Source organism: Drosophila subpulchrella, chromosome 2L (genome assembly GCF_014743375.2).
Source record: "Drosophila subpulchrella strain 33 F10 #4 breed RU33 chromosome 2L, RU_Dsub_v1.1 Primary Assembly, whole genome shotgun sequence".
NCBI lineage: Eukaryota > Metazoa > Arthropoda > Insecta > Diptera > Drosophilidae > Drosophila > Drosophila subpulchrella.
In genome coordinates, this window is record NC_050610.1 from 11,852,395 (window position 1) to 11,874,447 (window position 22,053).

General features: G+C 40.1%; 1 protein-coding gene across 1 annotated transcript in view; it reads right to left on the reverse strand.

Annotated features, from left to right (window-relative positions):
- Positions 1 to 6,191: 6,191 nt before the first annotated feature.
- LOC119547977 (protein O-mannosyl-transferase TMTC1) overlaps positions 6,192 to 22,053 on the reverse strand; it is a 53,300-nt gene continuing 37,438 nt past the window's right edge. Inside the window, exons 4-9 of the mRNA XM_037855029.1 lie at positions 17,619 to 18,156; positions 16,328 to 17,150; positions 15,542 to 15,656; positions 7,202 to 7,682; positions 7,047 to 7,131; positions 6,192 to 6,656 (exon numbers count right to left, since the gene is read on the reverse strand). Coding sequence (XP_037710957.1) covers positions 6,316 to 6,656; positions 7,047 to 7,131; positions 7,202 to 7,682; positions 15,542 to 15,656; positions 16,328 to 17,150; positions 17,619 to 18,156 — 2,383 coding nt within the window. The 3' untranslated portion in view covers positions 6,192 to 6,315. The remainder of the gene's footprint in view (positions 6,657 to 7,046; positions 7,132 to 7,201; positions 7,683 to 15,541; positions 15,657 to 16,327; positions 17,151 to 17,618; positions 18,157 to 22,053) is intronic.

Sequence of the window (22,053 nt, forward strand, 5' to 3'; positions counted from 1 at the left end):
TCCTTGGGTGCGTGGTAATCCAAGGATGATGATACCTCCCACAACTCCCCGAAACTAAACTAAATCAAAACCGAAAATCGAATCGAATTTATTGTCATCTCCATTTTGCGCCTCAGATTATGCCACAGATTCCGTCCTCCGGTTTCAATTTCGGTGTGAACTTTCGCTCTTGGGTTCACAGCAACTTGGAGTTGTTTTTCGCCATTTTAATGCCCAGTAGTTGAGGATTCAAAGGGGTATGTTGTGTTGATAATCAGGTAATTTATCACACAAAAATTTAATATAGATTTGAAGTCCTCTAAAAAGGTGGCTAAAAGTATGCAACAATATATTTTGAGCGGGCAAGTCATCATTTTATTTTTCACTGCATACTTTTGGGCACCCTTATAAGTGGTTTACTAGCCCCAAGAAATTAAACATTCTTTATAAAAGAGTAATGATTTTTTATTTTAAATAATAAAACGCTGTGTAGGGGGGTATACTGTGTTGATGATCAGGGTGTATATTTCAGAAAAATTACAACAGATTTTAATTCCCCTAAAAAACTGCCAAAAAGTATGCAACATTATACTTTGAGCAGGAAAGTTATCATGTTCTTTTTTCACTGCATACTTTTTGGCACCTTCATAAGTGATATTCAAAGTCATTTAAATACCTCATGAAACATATCTATGCAATTCTTAAAAATTTTCCAAAATTCCAACAACCCCTAAATGCAGGCAACTAATACTATCCTGAACTTCCAGGATATCTCAAATTCGAATATACATGGGATGTTTTACTGGGGATGATGGTTACGCTTGCCCTGAAGCTACAGGTTATGATGATTGCTGCTGCTCTGGGTTCTGTCCTCTGTGCTTTGCCATTTTGTCTGCGTTTTGTTTCCGCATCGCCCCCGCAATTTCAGCTGATTGTTGTGTTTTGGACCAGCAGCTGCAATCAAAAATACATCATTGATGGGGGAGTCTGTCGGGGAGCCCAGTCCACCGTTTTAGTTCTCGAATTGGCTTGGTTTTATTGGCAAACTGATGCTGACATCGTGGCTTACCCGACTTCACTTTCTCCAGCAATTAGTCGGGGGGTTAAACTTAAGTTGCATGTTGCATGCGATTGAGAAAATTTAATTTTCACCTAATTGTTTGGGAAGGAGGCGGTCTTGTGGGGGGCTTTTCCGTTTCTCATTTCCCAGTTTCCCATTTCCCAAGCCGAAGTGCGTGAGTGGGTGGCATGTAGAAGCCGCGAATCAACTGCCAGCTAGTTGGTTTTCCCGGCTTGGCTTTTCCTGCAGCTGGCGTTGCTCCGAATGCCCAGACAGAATCGCTGCAGTTGACAGCGGCTGCGTGCGGCTTTTCATGCAACACCCATCCAGGCCATCCGCCCATCCACCCATCACCCCCTTTTCACCACCCACTCGAGGACCTCCCGGAGTGTACATGTGTGTGTGTGGGCGTTGCATTGATTTTATGGGCTTGCACATTTCATCATCACAACTTTTGGTTGCTTCTTCTGATTGCGGCTTACAATGCGTCAGATGCAATCATTTTGTTGCCTGTCTGGTTGCGGTTTTCGCTGTGGCCACTGCAGGCAGCAAATGCATCATACAGGAAGGTTCATTATATGTATTTTAAAATCTTTAAATTATTGAAATTAACCTATTACATTTAACTGTCTTAAAGCAACATGTTAACAATATAAAAGTTGAAAGAATCTAATTGAAACCGTTCATTTCTTTCTTGAAAATATATTGTTGCATACTTTTAGTTATCTATACTCGTGTTATTGAAAATCCTACAGATTTCTGTATCACCCTCAATAAAAAATATATAAAATAACAAAATAAATCCATGAGATAAGAGCATTTAATACTTGAATCCGAGAATAGTATAATACTCTTAATACAAATTCTTTATTATTCAGTTGAAGCTTCACTAAAAAAGTTGACAAATTCCAATATTTAAAAAAAATTGCAACAAAAACATTTTTTCATTTGGAATTTATTACTTTACCTGTAAACAAATTCAACAAATTAAGTTGTCCATGTCCCAGTTTCATTGTTTTTTGCTCTACCTCTCTTCTTTGACCCCACACATTCGACTGGATTTGTGACGAAAAAATGGGAAATGGAAAATACAAAATAATAGAAGAACAAAGAAGGGCAAATTTGTTTTTGATAGAAAGTCATGTCAAAAACAATGTCCCAACTATTGTGTGTCATCCTTTTTTTTGCCATTGGTCCTAGTAGGAGGGGCACTTGAAAATTGCGCCACAGAACCGTTGAGTTCGAGTTGACCCTCATCAAAAGCTAACTAAAAACTTTTCGTTTTACTTTAGTTTTTATTCGGATTCTCTTCCTATCGCACCCCCGCATAGATATATCTATGGTATAGTACTATATGTGCGGGTATCTCCGTGTGTGTATGATTTTGTTGTTTTTGGTCTCTTGGCCAAAGTGGAAAATAAATGGTTCCACAGGATGACCATTTGCGTGGTCGGGCGTATATGAGCAGGTACAGCTGGGGTTAAAATAACATATCTTAAATATATAATCTAATTTTATAAAATTAGAAAACCTAAAACAATTCTTTACATAGATGTAGATTTGAAAAAAGGCACTTAAATATAATTTTTTATAGCAAAAATACAAGTCTTAAGTCTACCATATCCCAACTTAAAAATTAAACAGTACTCTTAATCTACCATTTTTATTATATTTATATATTTTTTTATTAAATATATCTAAAGTGAGATGACTCCCAGTAATTTGTCCTTTGCTGTCTGTGTCGTATGTTCGTATAAGCGTCTCTTCTACCGTGTATGGTCAAAAAGTTGAAAGCCAAGCGTCACTTTTTGCACAATCCGTAACAACAACAACATCTGTGGCCAAAACAAAAGTCAAAAGGAAAGTCCAAACAAAAAATCCAATAGAAATTTAAACAGTTTGACGCATTAAATACTCATTGGGCAAGTTGCCGACTAGGATTTTGGCACCAGGGTGGCTTTTTGGTTGGGTTTTTTGAAGGGTTGTGGGTGTTGTTATACCCAAAAACCCACTAACGACAAAAAGGATTTTGGTGACATACCATATGGAACTGGTTATGGTTTTATGTATGAAATAGTCACGTCTGCAAGTTTTGTGATATTTGACTATACAACTTAATTACAACAGAATTGCCATTCAAGAGAATTCGTTGAGGTTTTTGGGTAAATAAGAAATATTTTTGATTAAAAGTTAAAACAAAGTTCTTCAGGAGACATTTGCCGCTAATAAATTACTAGAAAATATGTCTTTATTTGCTTATTTATAAGTTATTTAACTTTATTGAATCTTTATTTTTGTTATAGCTCTAGCATTTCTTGCTCACTCCATTGACCCAAATAATACGCACAAATCTGTTGAATGTCAAAAGGCTTAGGCGGGTAAACTTGAATCTCTGAAATCCATATTTAATTATGGAATTGCAGACCTTCGCCCACTTCTCAGGGCAGTTAACCCCTTACCTGACTGCCCAGGCTTAATTAGGATTCCGTGCTCATCCCGATCATAGTCATAGTCATCATAATCATCGGAGCTCTGTGTTTGGGGCAGACGGTGTCAGAAGTGCCACTTCATCAGTCAGTATCGAGGCTGCCAAAGCCCCACAGCCACCGGCAGTTGTCGGCGCCAACTGTTTTCCAACTCCCCGCCCATCGCTACACTTAGAAAATGGGGGTAGTTCACATTAAAGGAAACTGGGATTATGATAATAACATAATTTGAAATATGGTTATATATTTATATTTTTCGAACTAAAAAAAAACAAGGAAGAACGCTATAGTCGAGTACCTCGACTATCAGATACCCGTTACTCAGCTAAAGGGACCAAAGGTAAATGGAGATATGCAAGCAGCAAAGCGAGATTTAAATGCGCCACCTACCGGCGGAAGACAGATTTAAGCATTGTGGGCGTTAGGGTAGGCGTGGCAAATTTTTTTTTGGATCAATCGATAGGTATTGACGAGACCAATACATTTCAGTTAAAATTTTTTATCGAGCATAAAAATTTTGAGCGCCACAGGCTTGGGCGGTTTGTGGGCGGTAGAGTGGGCGTGGCATATTCGCATAACAAACCTGCGCTGCGTACAAAGCTACGGAATCTAAATCTGAAATCCCAATACTCTATCTTTGATAGTTTCCGAGATATCCGCGTTCATATTTACGATTTTTTGAAGTTTGTGGGCGGTTTGTGGGCGTCCAAGTGGGCGTGGCAAACTTTTTTTTGAGCCAATCGATAGGTATTGCTAAGAACAATTCATTTCAGTTTAAATTTTTACTCTAGCATCAAAACTGTAGAAGCCACAGTTTTGGGCGGTTTGTGGGCGTTAGAGTGGGCGTGGCACTCTACTGAAACAAACTTGCGCTGCGTAAGAAGCTCAGGAATCTGCTCGCCAAATCTCAATAGCCTAGCTCTCATAGTTTCCAAGATCTCAGCGTTCATCCGGACAGACAGACGGACAGACGGACAGACGGACAGACGGACAGACGGACAGACGGACAGACGGACAGACGGACATGGCTAGATCGACTCGGCTAGTGATCCTGATCAAGAATATATATACTTTATGGGGTCGGAAACGCTTCCTTCTGCCTGTTACATACTTTCCGACGAATCTAGTATACCCTTTTACTCTACGAGTAACGGGTATAAATATATTCCTACCTCTAATTATAATAAAACTGCTGGGGTAAATATTTTTTATTTATTTAAAAGTTTTGTTCTTGAAAATGTTTTGTATTATTTGTTGATATTTATAAGAATGTGACTTTAATACAACATTATAACTTTAATAACAACATTATAATAAGATAGGGTAAAAAAATATGAAAATAAAATATAATTACGCTTTTTGTTGTTCTGAGTTCTCCATATTTCTCAAACTAAATTAAAGATACTAAAGATGGAATCTTAATCTTAGGGTCGACACTTTCTTTAAGTGCAGATTATTGATTATTATTTCAAATTTGATCTTCATTTTTGTCTTTTGATATTTAAATCTTTAAACGCTTTCTCTGAGTGTAGTTTATTGATGGTTTGCCCAGTGATGGGTACCGGTCGGTTATGTTTCTGGGATTGCGGGCGTAACCGGGAGTTTGTGTGTGCTTTTGGGGCTACTGGGGATACTGGGGCCCCGGATGTAGCTCCCCTTTGTTTGCACTCCCGACTGACGAGGGCCCAAAGGCGTTTCGCAGATTTCGTCGGGCATGTGTGTGTGTGGTTTTTGGTGGATTTACTCGAGGGGCATCTGCTCGGCTTAGCGCTAAAATGTGTGTCTACCTGGGCCACATCCATACACCTGTCATATTCTGCTAGCCCTGTGCGTGTGTGTGTGTGGTGCTGATGGAATTTTAATTAAATACTCGGGTGTCTATGTTAATTTATATGCGCATATGCTTAGCCAGCCAGCCAGTTTGCTCCTGGTTCTGGTCCTGGTCCTGGGCAATTCCATTTTCAGTTTTCCACATTGATATGACGAGGACGAGGACTTTGAGGACTCACCTTTGAAGTGGCTGCGCATGTTTGTGATTAAGAGCCTTTTTGGGGGCCCTCGTCCGCGCGTCCTCTTCCTTAACTCAGTTTCATTGTTTAAAATTTAATTATAATTTAATGCTTAGTAAGCACTATTTCTCGCATGAAACACCACACCACCTTTTTCCCCCTTTTCCTGGTTGCTGCGGTCTTCCCTTTTTGCCCAAGCCACTTGATATTATCACATCGCCATTCGTCTGACTGTCTGTCTTACCCACTCGGTTTTCAGGACCTTTGGCTTTGTCTGTGCCGCTCCTTTCGATTGCCTTTAAGTTCTTTGGTTTCGTCGGGCTTTTGTCTGCGTTTGGGCGCCGTCGCCAGGCTCCATTTTCCAAGATGAAAACGAAAAGGCCTTGATATGGAAATAATTCGCCACGTGGGCTTGGCTTTCTGGAATTTGCGTCGGCAACAGATTGGCATTTTCACATAATGCTGGCATGACTAATTGTGGTTAAAGGGAATGCGGCCTAAAATGTTGCATTCCGAACGAAATATTTGGGCCATGTAACAAAATCTTTAGTCAAAATATAAATAAAAACAAAAGTGATTTAAAAAGATTTAAAATAAATCTATAAATTTTGTATTTTTAAGGCACTCCAGAGATAAAACTCATTAGGCTTCTTTCCATCATTTCCTTATTTATTTTTAAAAAATATATTGACAATGCCGTCAATCATTTGATAATCTCTCTCACCTATCTACAATTCATTTAAGCCTACATTCTCAACAAGTATGTGTATTCATTCGCTTCTCATTCATTTGTGTCCTTGTGCAGATTCATCTTGGCCAGATTTGCCCTGCTGATGGCATGTCCTGGCTGCAGTTCCAATGCCCTCTGATAGCACTCCACTGCATCCCTGCGCTGGCCTCGCATCTGCAGGATTGCCCCCAGATTGGCATGGGCGTGGGCCGCCAGGGGTTGCAGGGTGACGGCCTTTCGGTACCACAGCTCCGCTTCGGCCAGGCGGTTGAGCAGACGCAGTGCATCCGCCACGCAGGATTGCAGGGTATAATCGTTAGGCGCCAAGGCAGCGGCTCGCAAGCGAAGACTAAGGGCTTCATGATGGCGCTCTTGTTGCTCCAAGAAGTCAGCTGGAAGGTATAGTTTAAGATTATTCATTATATGAATAAATTGTATTATAATCGTAATATTTTGAAAGAGAATGTAGTCATCAATATAGCTTACGTTGTTAGTATAGTATTAGGAAATCGTAATAAAATGTTTCATTTGGACTTTGATATATTTGAAATATTCTATTCTGTTCTGTTTATTGCAAAAATATTTCAAGGTTCCAAAACTACTTTGGTACTTATAAAATATTAATAGATAGTAACATGTATAAAATAAATAAAGATATTTCCTGAGGAATTAAAAACTATGTACAAATAAAAACTAATTTAATAAAAAATGGTAGAACCTATTGTTAAGTGTCATTTCTTTATATCGATAAATTTAAGATAAGTTATAAATTTTTATCATACCATAATGGTGATGAGAACTGGCCTCCAGAGGTGCCAGCTGCAGGGCTCTTTTGAACCAGGACTCAGCCTCTGCAAGTCGACTGCCCTGTAATATATAATATAATATCAATAAAATATTATTACATGATTATCAAGATTGCATATCGTGCACTTACATTCCTGGCCAATGTCTGGCCAAAGGTCACATATGCTGCTCCCTGCTCCGGTTGCAATTGCAGGGCCAATCTCTGCTGGTGCTCAGCCTCATCCCAATCCTGCAGCTCAGAAAGGATTTCACCGAGACGCAGATGCAGCATTGACCTCTGCGTTTGGGCCATCAAAGCCAGAGCTTTTAGGGATTCCCTAAGTATCGATACAGCTTCCTGAAGCCTTCCCTCGGAGCGGTAAAGGACACTCAGTTGCAGGTAGCAGGTGTAGCGGGCCTCCTCGTGAGCCCCTCGATCCCGAACCCCAATCCCCTCCAGACGAGCTCCAGTTCGCAGCACCGAGATGGCTTCTCGCCGATGGTCGCCCAGGGCGATCAGGGATGTGCCCAGATTCAAATAGGCCACCGCCAGTTGGGGACGCAATCCGATGGCCCTGCGAAAGCATGGAACTGCTGAACTGAAGTTAAGCTGCTTCTGGTGCACCACGCCCCTAAAAATTGCAAAAAAAGATAGATTTTGCATTTTAAAACAAGGAAGAACGCTATAGTCGAGTACCTCGACTATCAGATACCCGTTACTCAGCTAAAGGGACCAAAGGGAAATGGAGATATGCAAGCAGCAAAGCGAGATTTAAATGCGCCACCTACCGGCGGAAGACAGATTTAAGCATTGTGGGCGTTAGGGTAGGCGTGGCAAATTTTTTTTTGGATCAATCGATAGGCATTGACGAGACCAATACATTTCAGTTAAAATTTTTAATCTAGCATAAAAATTGTGGGCGCCACAGGCTTGGGCGGCTTGTGGGCGTTAGAGTGGGCGTGGCATATTCGCATAACAAACTTGCGCTGCGTACAAGGCTACGGAATCTAAATCTGAAATCCCAATACTCTATCTTTGATAGTTTCCGAGATATCCGCGTTCATATTTACGATTTTTTGAAGTTTGTGGGCGTTAAAGTGGGCGTGGCAAACTTTTTTTTAGGCCAATCGATAGGTATTGATGAGAACAATACATTTCAGTTTAAATTTTTACTCTAGCATCAAAACTGTAGAAGCCACAGTTTTGGGCGGTTTGTGGGCGTTAGAGTGGGCGTGGCACTCTACTGAAACAAACTTGCGCTGCGTAAGAAGCTCAGGAATCGGCTCGCCAAATCTCAATAGCCTAGCTCTCATAGTTTCCAAGATCTCAGCGTTCATCCGGACAGACGGACAGACGGACATGGCTAGATCGACTCGGCTAGTGATCCTGATCAAGAATATATATACTTTATGGGGTCGGAAACGCTTCCTTCTGCCTGTTACATACTTTCCGACGAATCTAGTATACCCTTTTACTCTACGAGTAACGGGTATAAATACACAGAGATAAAAATTTAATAAGATATGATGATCATTTTGATACATTTTCAGTATAACTTCTATCTAGTTACAGGCCTTATCACCAAAATATAACTTTAGTCCACCACCTTGATTTTTGCTTTCTTTTTCTGTTTCGGAGAGTTTTAAATATTGCAATCTAAATCGGAGTAATTAAGGCGTTAGCTCGCTGTTTAGATAATGTTTATAAAGAGGATTTCCATTCCTTTATATAATATTTACACTGTTTAATTTTAAGAGTTATACCTAATACATTTACCATGTGAATATCAAATTTATCTTTATGTGTTTTCTATTTCTGTGTAGGAATATATATTAAATTATACCAAAATACATAACAAACTTTAACTCAAGTCATTCTCTATTTTTTTGGCACTTGACTTCCTAAGGAAATGCACTCTTCCTAGTTTTTTGCTCTTTACTCCGAAGAAATCATACAAAAAATTGTTTAAAAAATGCGAGAAATGGTAAAGAGAAACCCAAGAAATGCTAAGTTACTTAACTTGAGGGATGCAGCCTCCAAAAGTGTTGGGAGTAAATTAACTTGGTGTTTGCTTGGCTGCGGTTTCCACCGACTAATTGCGAAATGCTGACCTTCAAGTTGATTTTGGCTGCCTTCATTTAATCAACGGCCAGCCCTTTGAAACATTCAACTGAATTGCACCATCTAGGTCCATATTTGCCCAGTCCACAAACAAATATCCCGCACATATGCATACGTATATCAGTTGTCGTCTGGCGGCGGTTATCCCTACAAACCCGGATGTCTGAGGGCCCCCGAAATATAAACAACACAAAGTTTCGCCGGATCGTATGCATGGATAAGTGATTCTAAATAAAGGCAGCGTTTTGTTTGCAGCATTCCAAAAGAATGTAACGTTGCAAAACAGTGCAAAATAAACCCGAGACCAGATTGCTCCTGCAAACCAGCCACATCTGCAGCAGCAACAAAATAATTCAAACAAAACAGCGAGCTCTGAAATTTTGTGTTGAGTAGCGACAAGGCTATAAAATCAACAAGAGGGTCGCTTGAAAAAATTGGGGATTTGTACAACAAATTAAAAATATTATAGTTCTACAAAAAAATCAAAAATACAAAATCCCCGCATCAATAAAATTAAAACTTACCTTTTAGTAAACAGAATCTTAAATTCTTAGTCAGGAATATAATATTTGATGTTATGTATGTTTTGTAATCTAAGCCAAAAAATATGAAATACATCCTTAGTCAATTAATAAAATAAACTCTTTATTTTTTTTTCAGATGTGATTTTAAAAAATATAACATTTTCCTCTACATTTTTGTTGACTTTATCCGTCGAAGCAAATATTGAACCCTTTAAAAAAGGAAATCTGCATTGTCAGACCTAGATGACTTTTAATAAAGAAACTTTTTTACACAAGCTACACCAGTTTTATTTTAAAAATTTGCATATCGAACCCCTGGCATTTACCGATTAGCTTTTCCACCAGATACTAGACTCTAGAGTGGGTGTGTGCAAACTTTTCAATAAACACTCGCATATGCCCGCCGCATCCAAAGCTGAATTTGTTTAAATTTTATTTTCGAATGAGCAGCTATTCGACATTCCATGTTGAAAATCCCTCGTTGCCCACAATTTCATTCCACCCCCTCTTAAAAAAAAAGGTGAAGTGATGGGGGTGAAAATAAAACAACCAAAAAAGGGAGCCAAGTGAATGCATGCGAATTGCAACCGAACAACGCATGGATTTGCTCAACTGAATATTGAGTATTCTATTTTATACTATTCCATTTCGGGCCAAAAGAAAAACAAGCCATGTTGTTCTATTTATTTTGATGTTTTTTTCCTTTCTTTTATTTTTTATTTTTTTTCTTTGTGCAGGTAAGCAAACAGCAACTGAACGAAAATAAAACGAGCAGAAAGAGTGAAAACGAGAAATCGAATTATACAGCTCAGTGATTTTTTGGTTTTGGTGTTTGGTTGCCTGTTACTTTTGACTTCCCACCTCCGTTGGTGGCATCACTGCCACCATTACTATCCACCCCCTCTGAACTTATCCTTTTCTGTGGCATTTTGCAGCTAAAAATCAGAGCAGCCTCGCTCGGCACAAGAGCACAACAAATCCCCGACAGTTGACTGGCGCGGCAGCAAGGAGCAACAGGATCCATCGTCGGATGGATGCTTTATGTTCCGGCAGTTGGAATGGTGGATATGGGGTGGGTATGGGGGTGTGTGTGAAGGTGGCACGTGGCCGGATCTGAAAATCCGTAGCCACAGGGCGCAAGGTGCCGGCTAGAGATATCCCGGCTATTGATGGCTTACGAGTAAATAATGTACAAACAGCTGCTTATCCGCGACGCACTGGCACCCCGGAGCTCAAGACTTGGATGGTTTGTTCTAGCTAAATGGGTGGTCCTCGGGGTCGAGGGGCAGGAGGGCAGGACGGGGGGCACCTAGCATTGATTTTCGATTAGAAAACGGAAGTTCTGACACACCACCCACAAGCCATAACAATTTCACAGCTTGGCAAGCTCTTAAAGCTTTCATAATGTAAATGTTTCAATCTCCTCTTCTGACTTTTAGATTAGCAAGCAGCACACTCTGGGAAAAATTACTGCTCTAAAAGCCGTAACTCTAAGTCAAAAGAGTTTTGAAATAACTTAAAAGGTGTCTGAAAGTATGCAACAATTTATTTTGGGCGCGAAATCTGATCGTTTTATTGCGAAGCATAAAACACTGCATACTTTTAGGAGTTTTGATTTATTGGTGAAATATATATTAGGTGTTAAATGGAAATTATGTTGAATTAAAAATATTTTTAATCATATTTTTTTGTAGTCGAAATGAAACACATTTAAGCAAAGTTTTAATAATCGAAAATGCAGACCTCTACAGGTAATTTCTTATCTATTCTTCTAAGAGCATTTCCCTTATCTTTCGCATTTTGCATAGTGTAACTAAGAGGGAGGCCATGGAAAAGAGGCTGCTTCAGCTGCATTCTGCAAGTGGACAGGGCAAAAATTCAATCAGACAACTTTTCGATAAGCTGCAAAGGCAACGCAGGCTTTTGGGTTGGGAAAGTGGGCGGGAAAAGCGTTTTAATACTTTCCACGGCACTAAAAATGAAATCTCTGCCCGGGCTTCCCACCACTTTGGACTTGGTCAGAGGCCAATGTGCCAGCGGCTAGGGATTCACCCACTGAGTTGGCCAACGACTGTGTCTCGTGTATCGTTTTGAGCCAAGTTAATAACCTGCAGGCTAGCGAAGCCTTAGCAGTTATGAAGTTCGCGCTTTGCTTTTGTGTCATTGACATTATTTGAAATTTTATCTAAGCCGTCAACAGTTATATTTTCTTTCTTCTCTCTTCTTGGCTTTTTAATATTTGTTACCAAAGACTTTGCGGAGGATTATAAAGGATATTGTGATGCGGCTGGAGATTGTAGCCCGAGAACTTGTTACCAATTAGAAAGGATAAGTAAATGGATTTTAGCTAGTAATAAGTGCGATTAAAAGGATTTAAAAAGTTTAAGTCATTTTATATTAAAAGCTGTATTTGTAAAATTTTCTCCTTTCTGTATTTTAGTTTGGTGTTTCTTTTATAAAAAATCGCTGGATTTATATCTAAAATTTCCAAGTTTTTTTTTTTGTAAACCTATTTAGCTTATGTTCGATTGAGCAATAAATGAAATACACTTGAAAAACAACACTCACTTATTGTTAGAACGTACAGTCAGCCATATAAAAAATAAACTTCTTGTTAAAAATAATCGTCAATATGAGCATTAATGTAACAGTCTGCCATAAGCCGATAATCCGCTCATATATAAACAAATCCACACAAATAAGCAGTTTAAAGGCTCCTTTTTTTTGGGAGCCATCAACGTTCTGGTTAAATATTTATTTAAATGAGGAAAAACGGAATTACTGGATGTTGGGCTTCCATGGAAACAAAGCGCTTAATACACTCACGAGGTTAAATGCCTCAGTGCATTGAAATATTTTCCCCTCGCCAGTTTACCATAGTTTTAGCATTCACTTTTCCGGAACGAAGGCAATTCGGCGGAGACCGATTATGGCATTCATGAATGAGGTAGAAGATCTCGGTTCCCCAGATGCTGCCATTGTCCGTGGCTCTCGGGAGTTCTCAGCAATTATTTGTATTGGGCTTGGGCTGCTTCTCGGCAGCTATTTTCCCCAAGCGGGGAATGCGGGAAATGCTGGGAAAGCTGGAAAAATGACTTGGCAAGCGAGCGAAAAGGGATTTACCTACAATTTGCCAAAGAAGCAAAGCGAAAGGATTTATTCCGTGCGTCTTTTGCTCTCCTTTTTTGGAGCGTAAAGCCTATTATGTCAAACACAATAATCAACAACAAGCGGCAAGGCGACAGCAGCAGCAGCAGCAACAACAGCAGCAACAGCGACAGCAGCAACAATGGTGACAACAGGGCGTATGAGCAACGGCTGCTTGCGAGTCCCTGCAAGGACATGCGGCGATTTCGGGGCGAGTGCGAGGAAAGCGGGGAGCTCGAGGAGCGGCCGGCAGTGGAAATGACGTCCTGCATATTCAAAAGGAGTGGAGCAGTCAGCTCGCCAGTTCAACAGTGGTTGGCAGAGGAAAAATTCAAAAAGGACCGGTAGGGATTTCATTTTAAAGTAAAGCTCTTAACTAATAAATATTGTATTACTACAAAATATTTTTATTAAATAATTTTAATGTATTATAAAATTATAATTATAAATCTAACTTAAAGTATCTAAAAGTATGCAGTGAAAAAAGATTAGCCATCTTTCTGAGTGAATTCATTCGATTTTTAAGCTAAAAATGTATTGTTGCATACTTTTAGACACCTGAACTGATATTTAAAAGTGTTTTCAAAGCCCTTAGTGACTTCTAGAAAATGTTGTGAACTGCCAGCGATTTTTGTAGTAAACATCTTTAAACCTTTTTTAAATCCTAAAGTTTTTAGTGGTAATTAGGAATATAGATTACATTTTAATTGACAGCTTTTCCAAAAACATTTATGGATCATTTTTGTCACTTAAGATGGGTCGATATCATTGATTGCCATGTTAATTGAATTCCCCATTACAGCACATATTTTTGACAAGCATTTCCGCTTTTCTGCCCAGGGTGCCCTTCGATGGGGCGTCGAGTGCTATTCGTTAAGCGTTGGCATGTTTGCGCTTCTCTCGTAATGCATAGTACTGCCCTGGGTTTCCCAGGGGGGAACCCCCCTTCAGCAAACTCCAGTCGAAATCCCAGGGGAAATGGGGACAAGGAAGTCCGGGCCCAGCGTTCTCAGTTGGCGGTCGCCGTTAGCGTCGATGCAACGAGTAAATTGCACTATGACTATCCAAAGCTGGCTGCGAGTGTGCCTGCTATATGTCCAAAGTAGAAGTGTCATTGGCCTCGGAAAATGCGGAAAAGGGGATGGGGAAAAAGGCTGGGAAATGCGGGGGATAAGCAGGATGCCAACGTCATGCGTCAGCAGTTTTATTTTCTCATATTGTTGCATCAAGTGCAGCTTGTAAGCAGAAATGCCAATTTCTCCTTTGTTGTTACTATTTTTCCATTCTCATTCTGATTCCCATTCAAAATCCCATTGAAATCGCAGATATGTTATGGTTGTAATACTTGTCTGGGACATTATATATGTCGTGGCTTTTGTTTATGTATTTTGTTAGACAAGCGAAATGGTTTCGCAATGCCGAAGAATGCAATTCTCGCAGCTGCTGCTTTATTGCATTGATGTACGCTTGATGTACGTGATTGTCTTTGGGGATACAGGATTGCAGACGAAATAGATTATAACAATTTTGGTAGAAGTAAGGACGACAAAGTGGAACAAATCAATTGTTAAAGAACACAGAACACACTAAGCTTTTGAAATCCTTCATAAAGGTGTCCAAAAGTATGCAATGTTAAAAGAATAAGTCCCTATAATACACAATTTGTTGCATACCTTCAGACAGCTTTATAACTTTTAAATTTTTGTAGCTCCTTTAATTATTTTTTTTTAATTTTGAGAGACTGATTATAAATGCAATATAAATGCAATCCAAATAATACCAAGTAATCTTAACCAACAACTCCGCAAATATTGCGATAAGCTCAATCCGAACCTCCTTGGCTTCCGTTTAAATGGAACATGTGCCTCCAAATGCAAATTACAACTCCATGTGTACTTAACTGCCGGCCAGCAATTCCGAGTATCTCGAAGAATCTGAGTTTGCCTCGAGAACCCATTCAGTTTTGGCCTAATTAACAGCATATCTGCAGGGGATTAGGGTGCGCAATGGTCCTTGCATTCATTTCAGTCGTATTGTTTCAAAGGTTCCGTTGGTGCCGTAGCCCCTTACAAAGGTACAAAAGGAGTTGGTACAACAGGCAACAAAAAAGGACGAAGAAGGGTATGGCTAGGCCAGGGGGCGTGGCTGTGGGCAGTGGGCGGGGGTAAAAAACTGAAACCAGCAGCTATTTGCTGTTGATGGCTGCCGAGTGCATGCAAATTGCCATCCAAAAGATGCAAAACATGTGCCCTCTGCGCTGGAGCTAAAGTTTCTGACCGAGTTGATTTGTATGCGCGATGCATCTGGGCAGTCTTCACCACCCAACAACCCAACCACCCGATCTACCAACCCATCCACCCACTTCCTCCTCCTTTTTTTGTCGCTTTTTTCTCAGATGTTGTCCGAACGTTTTTTGCCGGCAAACGGAAGAGGGAACAGTGGAGCGACTACAGAAGCATCTGCCATTCGGCATTAAGAGCAGCTCCCTAAAACCAAACCACCATTGCACCACCCAATGCCCAAGGTCGCGACAGCCATTCACTTTGAGCTTTTGAATTTTCAAAAAGGGCTGCTTGCAAAAAACTGACATCATTTTGTGGATTCACGTTTCATGTTGCACGGCTAAGGCGCGAGTTTCGCTTCAAATTGCAAAGGGTTTTCGGGGACCACCACCACATGGTCGGTAGCGTTTACTCACAGATTAAAGTGAGCATCGGCCATGGTGGGCCGATGTCCTAGGGCCATTCGCAGAGCCAGTTCCGCCTCCTTGTATCTTCCCTGGGCGCTGAGCACACTGCCCAGGTTGCCAAGAGCTGAAAAAAGGAATAAAAACCATTTAGATACATTTTAATATCTTTAGATACGTTAACCAATAAGTAAATCAATTTAAATTGCATCTTATATATAATAAATCTTTTTGAGAAAATTAAACTTTGAATTTATTTAAATTCTGGATTAATATTTACATTTGCAAACATTTTTCAACTAACTAAAAGCTTGTACTTTTATTTTGATTCACTGATGAAAGGAAACTTAAGTTCTCTATAAGCATTACATTTATATTTAACTTCAAAATTTGTTGTTTCGATTTTAATCCATTGCTGAATATTTTTTTTGTTTTAAATATTATGTTATAAATTGAAACAACTAAAGCATGAAATTTATTGAATGCTTTAATCTTTGATTTTAAATGAAATTTTTTTTATTTAATGAAAAAAGGCAAAAAGTAAGTATTAAAATCTGGCCCGAACGTATGCATTCATCTAATATAGCTAACATTGTATCTTACCTTTTTGTACTAATTTAATATAAGTTAAATTAAATAATATGTTTTGCAATAAATTTAAATATTTAATAAGTCATATTTATTTTAACCATTGCATTTTTTTCATCAGGGTTTCTTTTTATCACATCTTATGTTTCTTTTATATCTATACATAATGCAAAAATCAACATACAAATTTTAATATATTAAAACACTCACCCTTTGGTGGATTCACGCTAATGGCGCTGCGAAATAGCTGCTCCTCGTCCCGCCAATCCCAGTTGCGCCTCATGGTGCGAAGACCGTGGACTCCAAGGAGCAGGCCCAGGCCGCAGAGGAGCATCATCCGGGATCGCCTGGAGTCATTCGCCCGCTGCCAGAGACTACCGAAACCGAGGCCGAAGAGCAGACAAAAGCCCACACTTGGCAGATAGAGCACCCTTTCGGCCATTACAAATCCCACGTAGAAGAGCAGATTGCTGGCGGGCAGAAATGGTAGCACCAGGAAGGAAATGCCCATGAAGGAAGCCGTCCAAGAGGTGCTTTTGGAGGAGGAGGAGCTGGATGGCGTGGAACGATGGCTGGGGGCGGATAGTTGGTGGTGGCAATCGCAGGTGAGCCCCAGCCAGTTGTGGCAGCTATTGCTGCCCAATCGCCTCAGCAGCGGCAGGGATATGTTCGCCACCTCCCTAAAGTCCATCGATGAGGCTGATCGGCGGAGTCCCGAGCTCTTCCACAACACGGCCAGCAAGGATCCGTAGAATCCAACGCTCAGGATATTCCGGCCATCCCAGAGCGTCCTGATCCGCGGCACTGCCTCCATTCCCCAATCAAAGCTCAGATCCTGTGGCCAGAGGAGCAGTCGAAGGTTGGCCACCGGCAGGTACAAAAAGGTGAGGAGCCTCGTCCAAAAACACGATTCATGGGCCGTCGGATTATCGGCGACTGAAAAGGCGGTTGAGGGGCGTGGCAGCAGGCTGAGGCGGCAGTACACTGCGCACAACAGGGTAAAACCCAAAATGGTAAGCGATCGAATGCGGCGCTGGACATAAAATTTATAAAAAAAATTAGATCACTTTATTAATTAGTCAAGAAAATTTGTTGGCAGATTTAAAAAAGAAGGTAATAATTTTTAGCAATAATAATTCCGTTTGTTTCTTTTTTATAAACCTAGTTCTAGAAATGAAGATTTAATAGTGCGGTGTAGCTTTAAGGCACCTTTCAGTGTATTTAAACCGATTTATTTATACCATTGTTCACTCAAATCAGTTGAAACAAATAAGAAGAAACGTAAAAAAATACTCTATCATAAGGGCGTAGCCCAAAATTTATAAGTCTGGTATCATGACTTCATTATTCTAAGATTCGGAATCCAATATGCGCCTGTAAATTTAGAATAGAATATACCAACATACTGTAAAACACAATAAATTAAAGGTGTTTATTTCTCATTTTATAATGAAACATGGAAAAAATAAAGAAAACCTTAGAAAAAGGGTCAGTCACTCACCTTATCACTTTTTTCCCGCTCAACGGCGGACAGAATGTCGCACAGTCCGCACAGGAGCAGAGCCGTGATGGCCGTCTCCTTGCAGAGTAGTGCTGCCAGCGCCAGGATAATGGTGAGGACTAGGGATCCCCACTCCCGGTTCAGCATGTGGCGGCGGTAGGATAGGTAGCTGAGCAGGTAACAAACACAAGCGGCCAAATCCGCCCTGCCCACCAATCCGGTCACCGCCTCCGTGTGGGCGGGATGGGCGGCGAAAAGAGCGCCTGCGGCCAGGACTCCAATCTGGGATGGCAGCAGAGTTCGTCCCACCAGGATCACCAGCCACGTGGCCACGCAGTGGAGCGCTACGTTGACCAGGTGATAGCCCATGGGCGTCAATCCGCCGGCCAGGAAATTCAGACGGAAGCTGAGCACGCACAGCGGTCGCCAGGAGCCATGGGATCCGCTGTCCATCAACGGAGTGCCCCAAAAGTCGTTCCGCAGAAGATTCGAAAGTGGACAAACTCCCGTCACGTCTCCATTGGCCAAGATAGCGCGTCTGCAAAGATATTATATATATAAAATATCATATAATAATATATAATCCAAAAGTATTATGCATTATAGTGTACCTGGTACACAAATACAAATGTTTTAGGAACAAAAATTTAAAGAAATACATTCATTCTTTACTTAACCTAACAGTATTATATTTTCTATACTATAGAAAAGTTATATATTTTACTTAAATCGTAAATATAATTATTGTTTTCCAAAATACACTGTTTTTAAAATCGATAATAATTGTTTTTTAAAATTATCTTCCCCTTAGTTTGGTTGTTAAAACGGCGGGTTCGGATTTTATAACAACAAGCTATATTTAATGCTGATTTTATGTGGGTCGTTATTTCTTGAGTGTCCACGGCTCACATTACTGTGGCCGAGGATGGGCAACAGCAACCTGTGGCACACCTGTCCAATTAATTAAAATGATTAATTGTACAGCCAGGACCTGGTCTATCTCTTCATCTCTCACACCTCCTATCTGCAGCTCCCCAAAGTGGCCGGATCTCCTCAACTTGACTCCTTTCGTCTCGACTATCCTGCTACACGAAATCGGAGAGTCCTGAATTCTATGGGACCACTTGTGTCTGCGCCCCTCGTCCTATTTATTCAGCTTTTACTTGAATTGGTTGGAGCTCTGGACTAGGCCATGTTGGTTATATAATGGGCTATACACTATAGGGAAAATGTTTATAAAGGGTTAGAAATAAAGTACTAAGTCCTTGATTTAAGTTTTAGGTGTCAAATTTATTATAGAACTTGTATTTCTTTTCACATTTTAAAAGTGATCAAATAGGCAAAACCATTTTAAAGAAGGGCATTTAAAAGTCTATTATATCTACCGCTAGCAATTTCATGTCTGCCCATTTTTATTGTCCTTTTGTTTTTGCACTCGGCATAAATATTGTTAAAGTGCCAAGCGACAGTTGACTCGCCGGCCCCGCCCCTTTTTCCTGGCCGCCGCCCCTCGTCCTTGCTGTGCACTTGCGGCTTGATTAATTGCCGATTTGTTGGCGTATTTTGTGCCTTTGTTGTAAAACATCACACACCGATACACTGGTGTGTATACCGCTGTACACCTATATCTGTGTACAAACAGGACCTGTGTCATTGTATAGTGGACGACGGGTCCTTGGTAATTGCCTCGCCGTTGTAGCGCTCCTTGTTGGCCTAATCGATTTGGCCGGCACAGTGGCTCCGGGTCAGGTAGCCATATAATCAGGGTTAGTTTGTTATCGGCGTTGTTGCTCCTGTTTGTGGAAATTTATAGAGGGCTCGCAATAATACCCTGGCCATTTTATGCATAATTAGTTTTTAGATGTAGCCAGTAAATGTCATTAATTAACTTTCCAACTTTACCGACGGGTCTGAGCTGAATTTTCACGGCAATTTTGCATCAATATATCTATCAATGTCAACTGATTTGATGACTTGAATAACTTCAAGGGGAAATAAATGGCATTATGCACTTTCTAATCAATTACTTGTGTTCAGCTTAAATGTTTAACTAATATAATGTGTGTACGAAAGTTGGGCAGTTCATTGCTGCTGGGCAATAAATTAAAAATTTAACAAAATAGACAAAGGCGTTTAGTATATTTACATTAAATATTTGCCCATAAATGCTTGGCATATCCATACAATATTTATTTGTTCAAATATTTTATTAACATTCGTTTGATTACTCTCACTTAAATTCACATTTTTATGAGAAGCCAAAGGTATCGTTTCATATCTAAATTGTAAATTAAATTTCCGCTGGTTAAATAATGAATTTATGTTCGGAGATATTTATTTAAGCTTTTTTCTGCCTCTGGCTGTAGTTTTAGGGTCTTTTGGGTTATACAAAAGTTCAAAGGTTGCGCAAACAAATACATATACGCCAAGGCCTGGAGGCGATTGGCAGAAAGAGCAGAAGAAAAAGTCCAAAGAAAAGTCATATGCAAACACATAAGTTAGAGAGCATTTTGAATAAAAATTCGGTTTTCAATTTAATATTTTATTTATCATTCGAATTTGAGTGCCGTGGAATGGGTGACCGGAAATATGAATTGTGGCAAGGTTTATTGCACGTGTGTGTCTGTGTGTGTGCGGGCAGCTCTTTCAATGCCAGAATATGGTAATAAAAAATGGAAGGATGTGGTGGTGCTGGAAGGTGGTGCCACAAATTGGGTTTACAAATTCGCCGCAGAGACGTGCCCAACTATAAAGCAGACTTATTGCCAAGGACCTGCGTCGGTGGTGCCTTTTCAGTGAGCGTTATTCGGGTGTGGCCACCCACTCATCTACACTTCAATTTCAATTGGCATTCCGAAGTATCCAGTCCCCCCGGCCCCAACAGATCCCTTTTAGTTTGCGCCAAAGCAGCCACAAAAATGTCGTTGAGAGCAAACAAATTCTTATCAGCAGAGCACAAAGCAAAAGCACAGAACGCAGATGAAGGAGCTGCTAAGTTGGAAAGTACTCGCATGCTATGCACAATTGTGGGTAAAATAGCATGGTATATATTGTAAAGAAAGATTCTATTTTTAAAATACCCTAAAGTTTTTTATTATATTTAGAACCTATTTTAAATTTTCGTTTTTGATAGTAACTATTAGTATATTTACCCATTAACTACCCGATGTGTAAAAGTAGGCAACACAAAGTAAAATGTTGCATACTTTTAAGCACCTTTGCAATTTATTTCAAAATTCTTATGATTTCAGTGCACCCTTTATGAGAAGATATTTATAATAGTTTTCATCTCACAATTAATATTCATAGTGGTGAAAAGCATAGCTTAATGGATTAGATATTAGAAATAGATGATTCCTTTGATTCATTTCATTTTAAATATTGATAAAGCTTCTTAATATTATACTATATATATTATACTTCTTAATATAATACCGAGATGATTCTAGTCGTGTGACGTCTGCTGTTTTGGAGATGAGCTCGAGGGTAAATTCTGGGTGATGCTTGTACTATTTTGAGGGCTGTAAGCGTTTCCCCAGCCCTTCCCTATCAACATAAACGAACCGAAAATTGTTCTACGCCTCATTTGCAAGGCGGTGCCAAGGTAACGTTCAAATATTGAAAAGAAATTTCATTGCATACCTCGAGGCGGATGCACACAAAGCTTTCTATTTGCGGGTATTACGAATACGGGGGGGATGGGCTTAACTCCCGACCCAGCAGGGTCTACAAGTCACCTCCTAGAAGTCAGCGTCAACATTATCGTCATCAGCAGAATTTCCGCAGTTCCCTTTTTTGTGCTTTATCATCGTAACTAGTGAATGAATAGCAATAGCAAGGCCAACAACCAAAACATCAACACCCACCGACAGCGGAAGTAGCAACAACAACAAGGGGCAGGGGTGGTGATGGGGATGGGGTGTGGGGTGTGGGTGATGAGGGGGTCTTTTAGGGGCGGTCAGGGGCAGCAACAGCAACAACAAAGGAAGGCTTCAAGCAGCTTACAAGTGCGGCATGTTGCTGCCGTTATCGTTCGCTTTTCACTCTCAACTCAAGCAGGAGGCCAGAGACAGGATCAGGATCCTGACGAGGAGACGGAGGAGCAGGAGCCAAGTCTCAGGCAATCGAGGAGGAACAGCCATCCGCAACACACACGGTGCACAGTGGTGTCCAAGGGTTAACTGAGGTGTATTAAACAAAAACCTTCACCTTATTAAAACACAATGTTTTTATAAAAATACCATGTTTTTATAAATTATAAAAAAGAAAGAAAAAAGAGGATATGCTAAATATCTCAGGTCAGCGATCTCCATTTTTAGAACATATATTGTTTATACAAATTGTTAACTGTTCCTTTATGTTATAACTTAACTTTATGACGTAACCAACTTTACCTATATTGACTTTGGGGTCATATTTATACGTTCGTTAATAT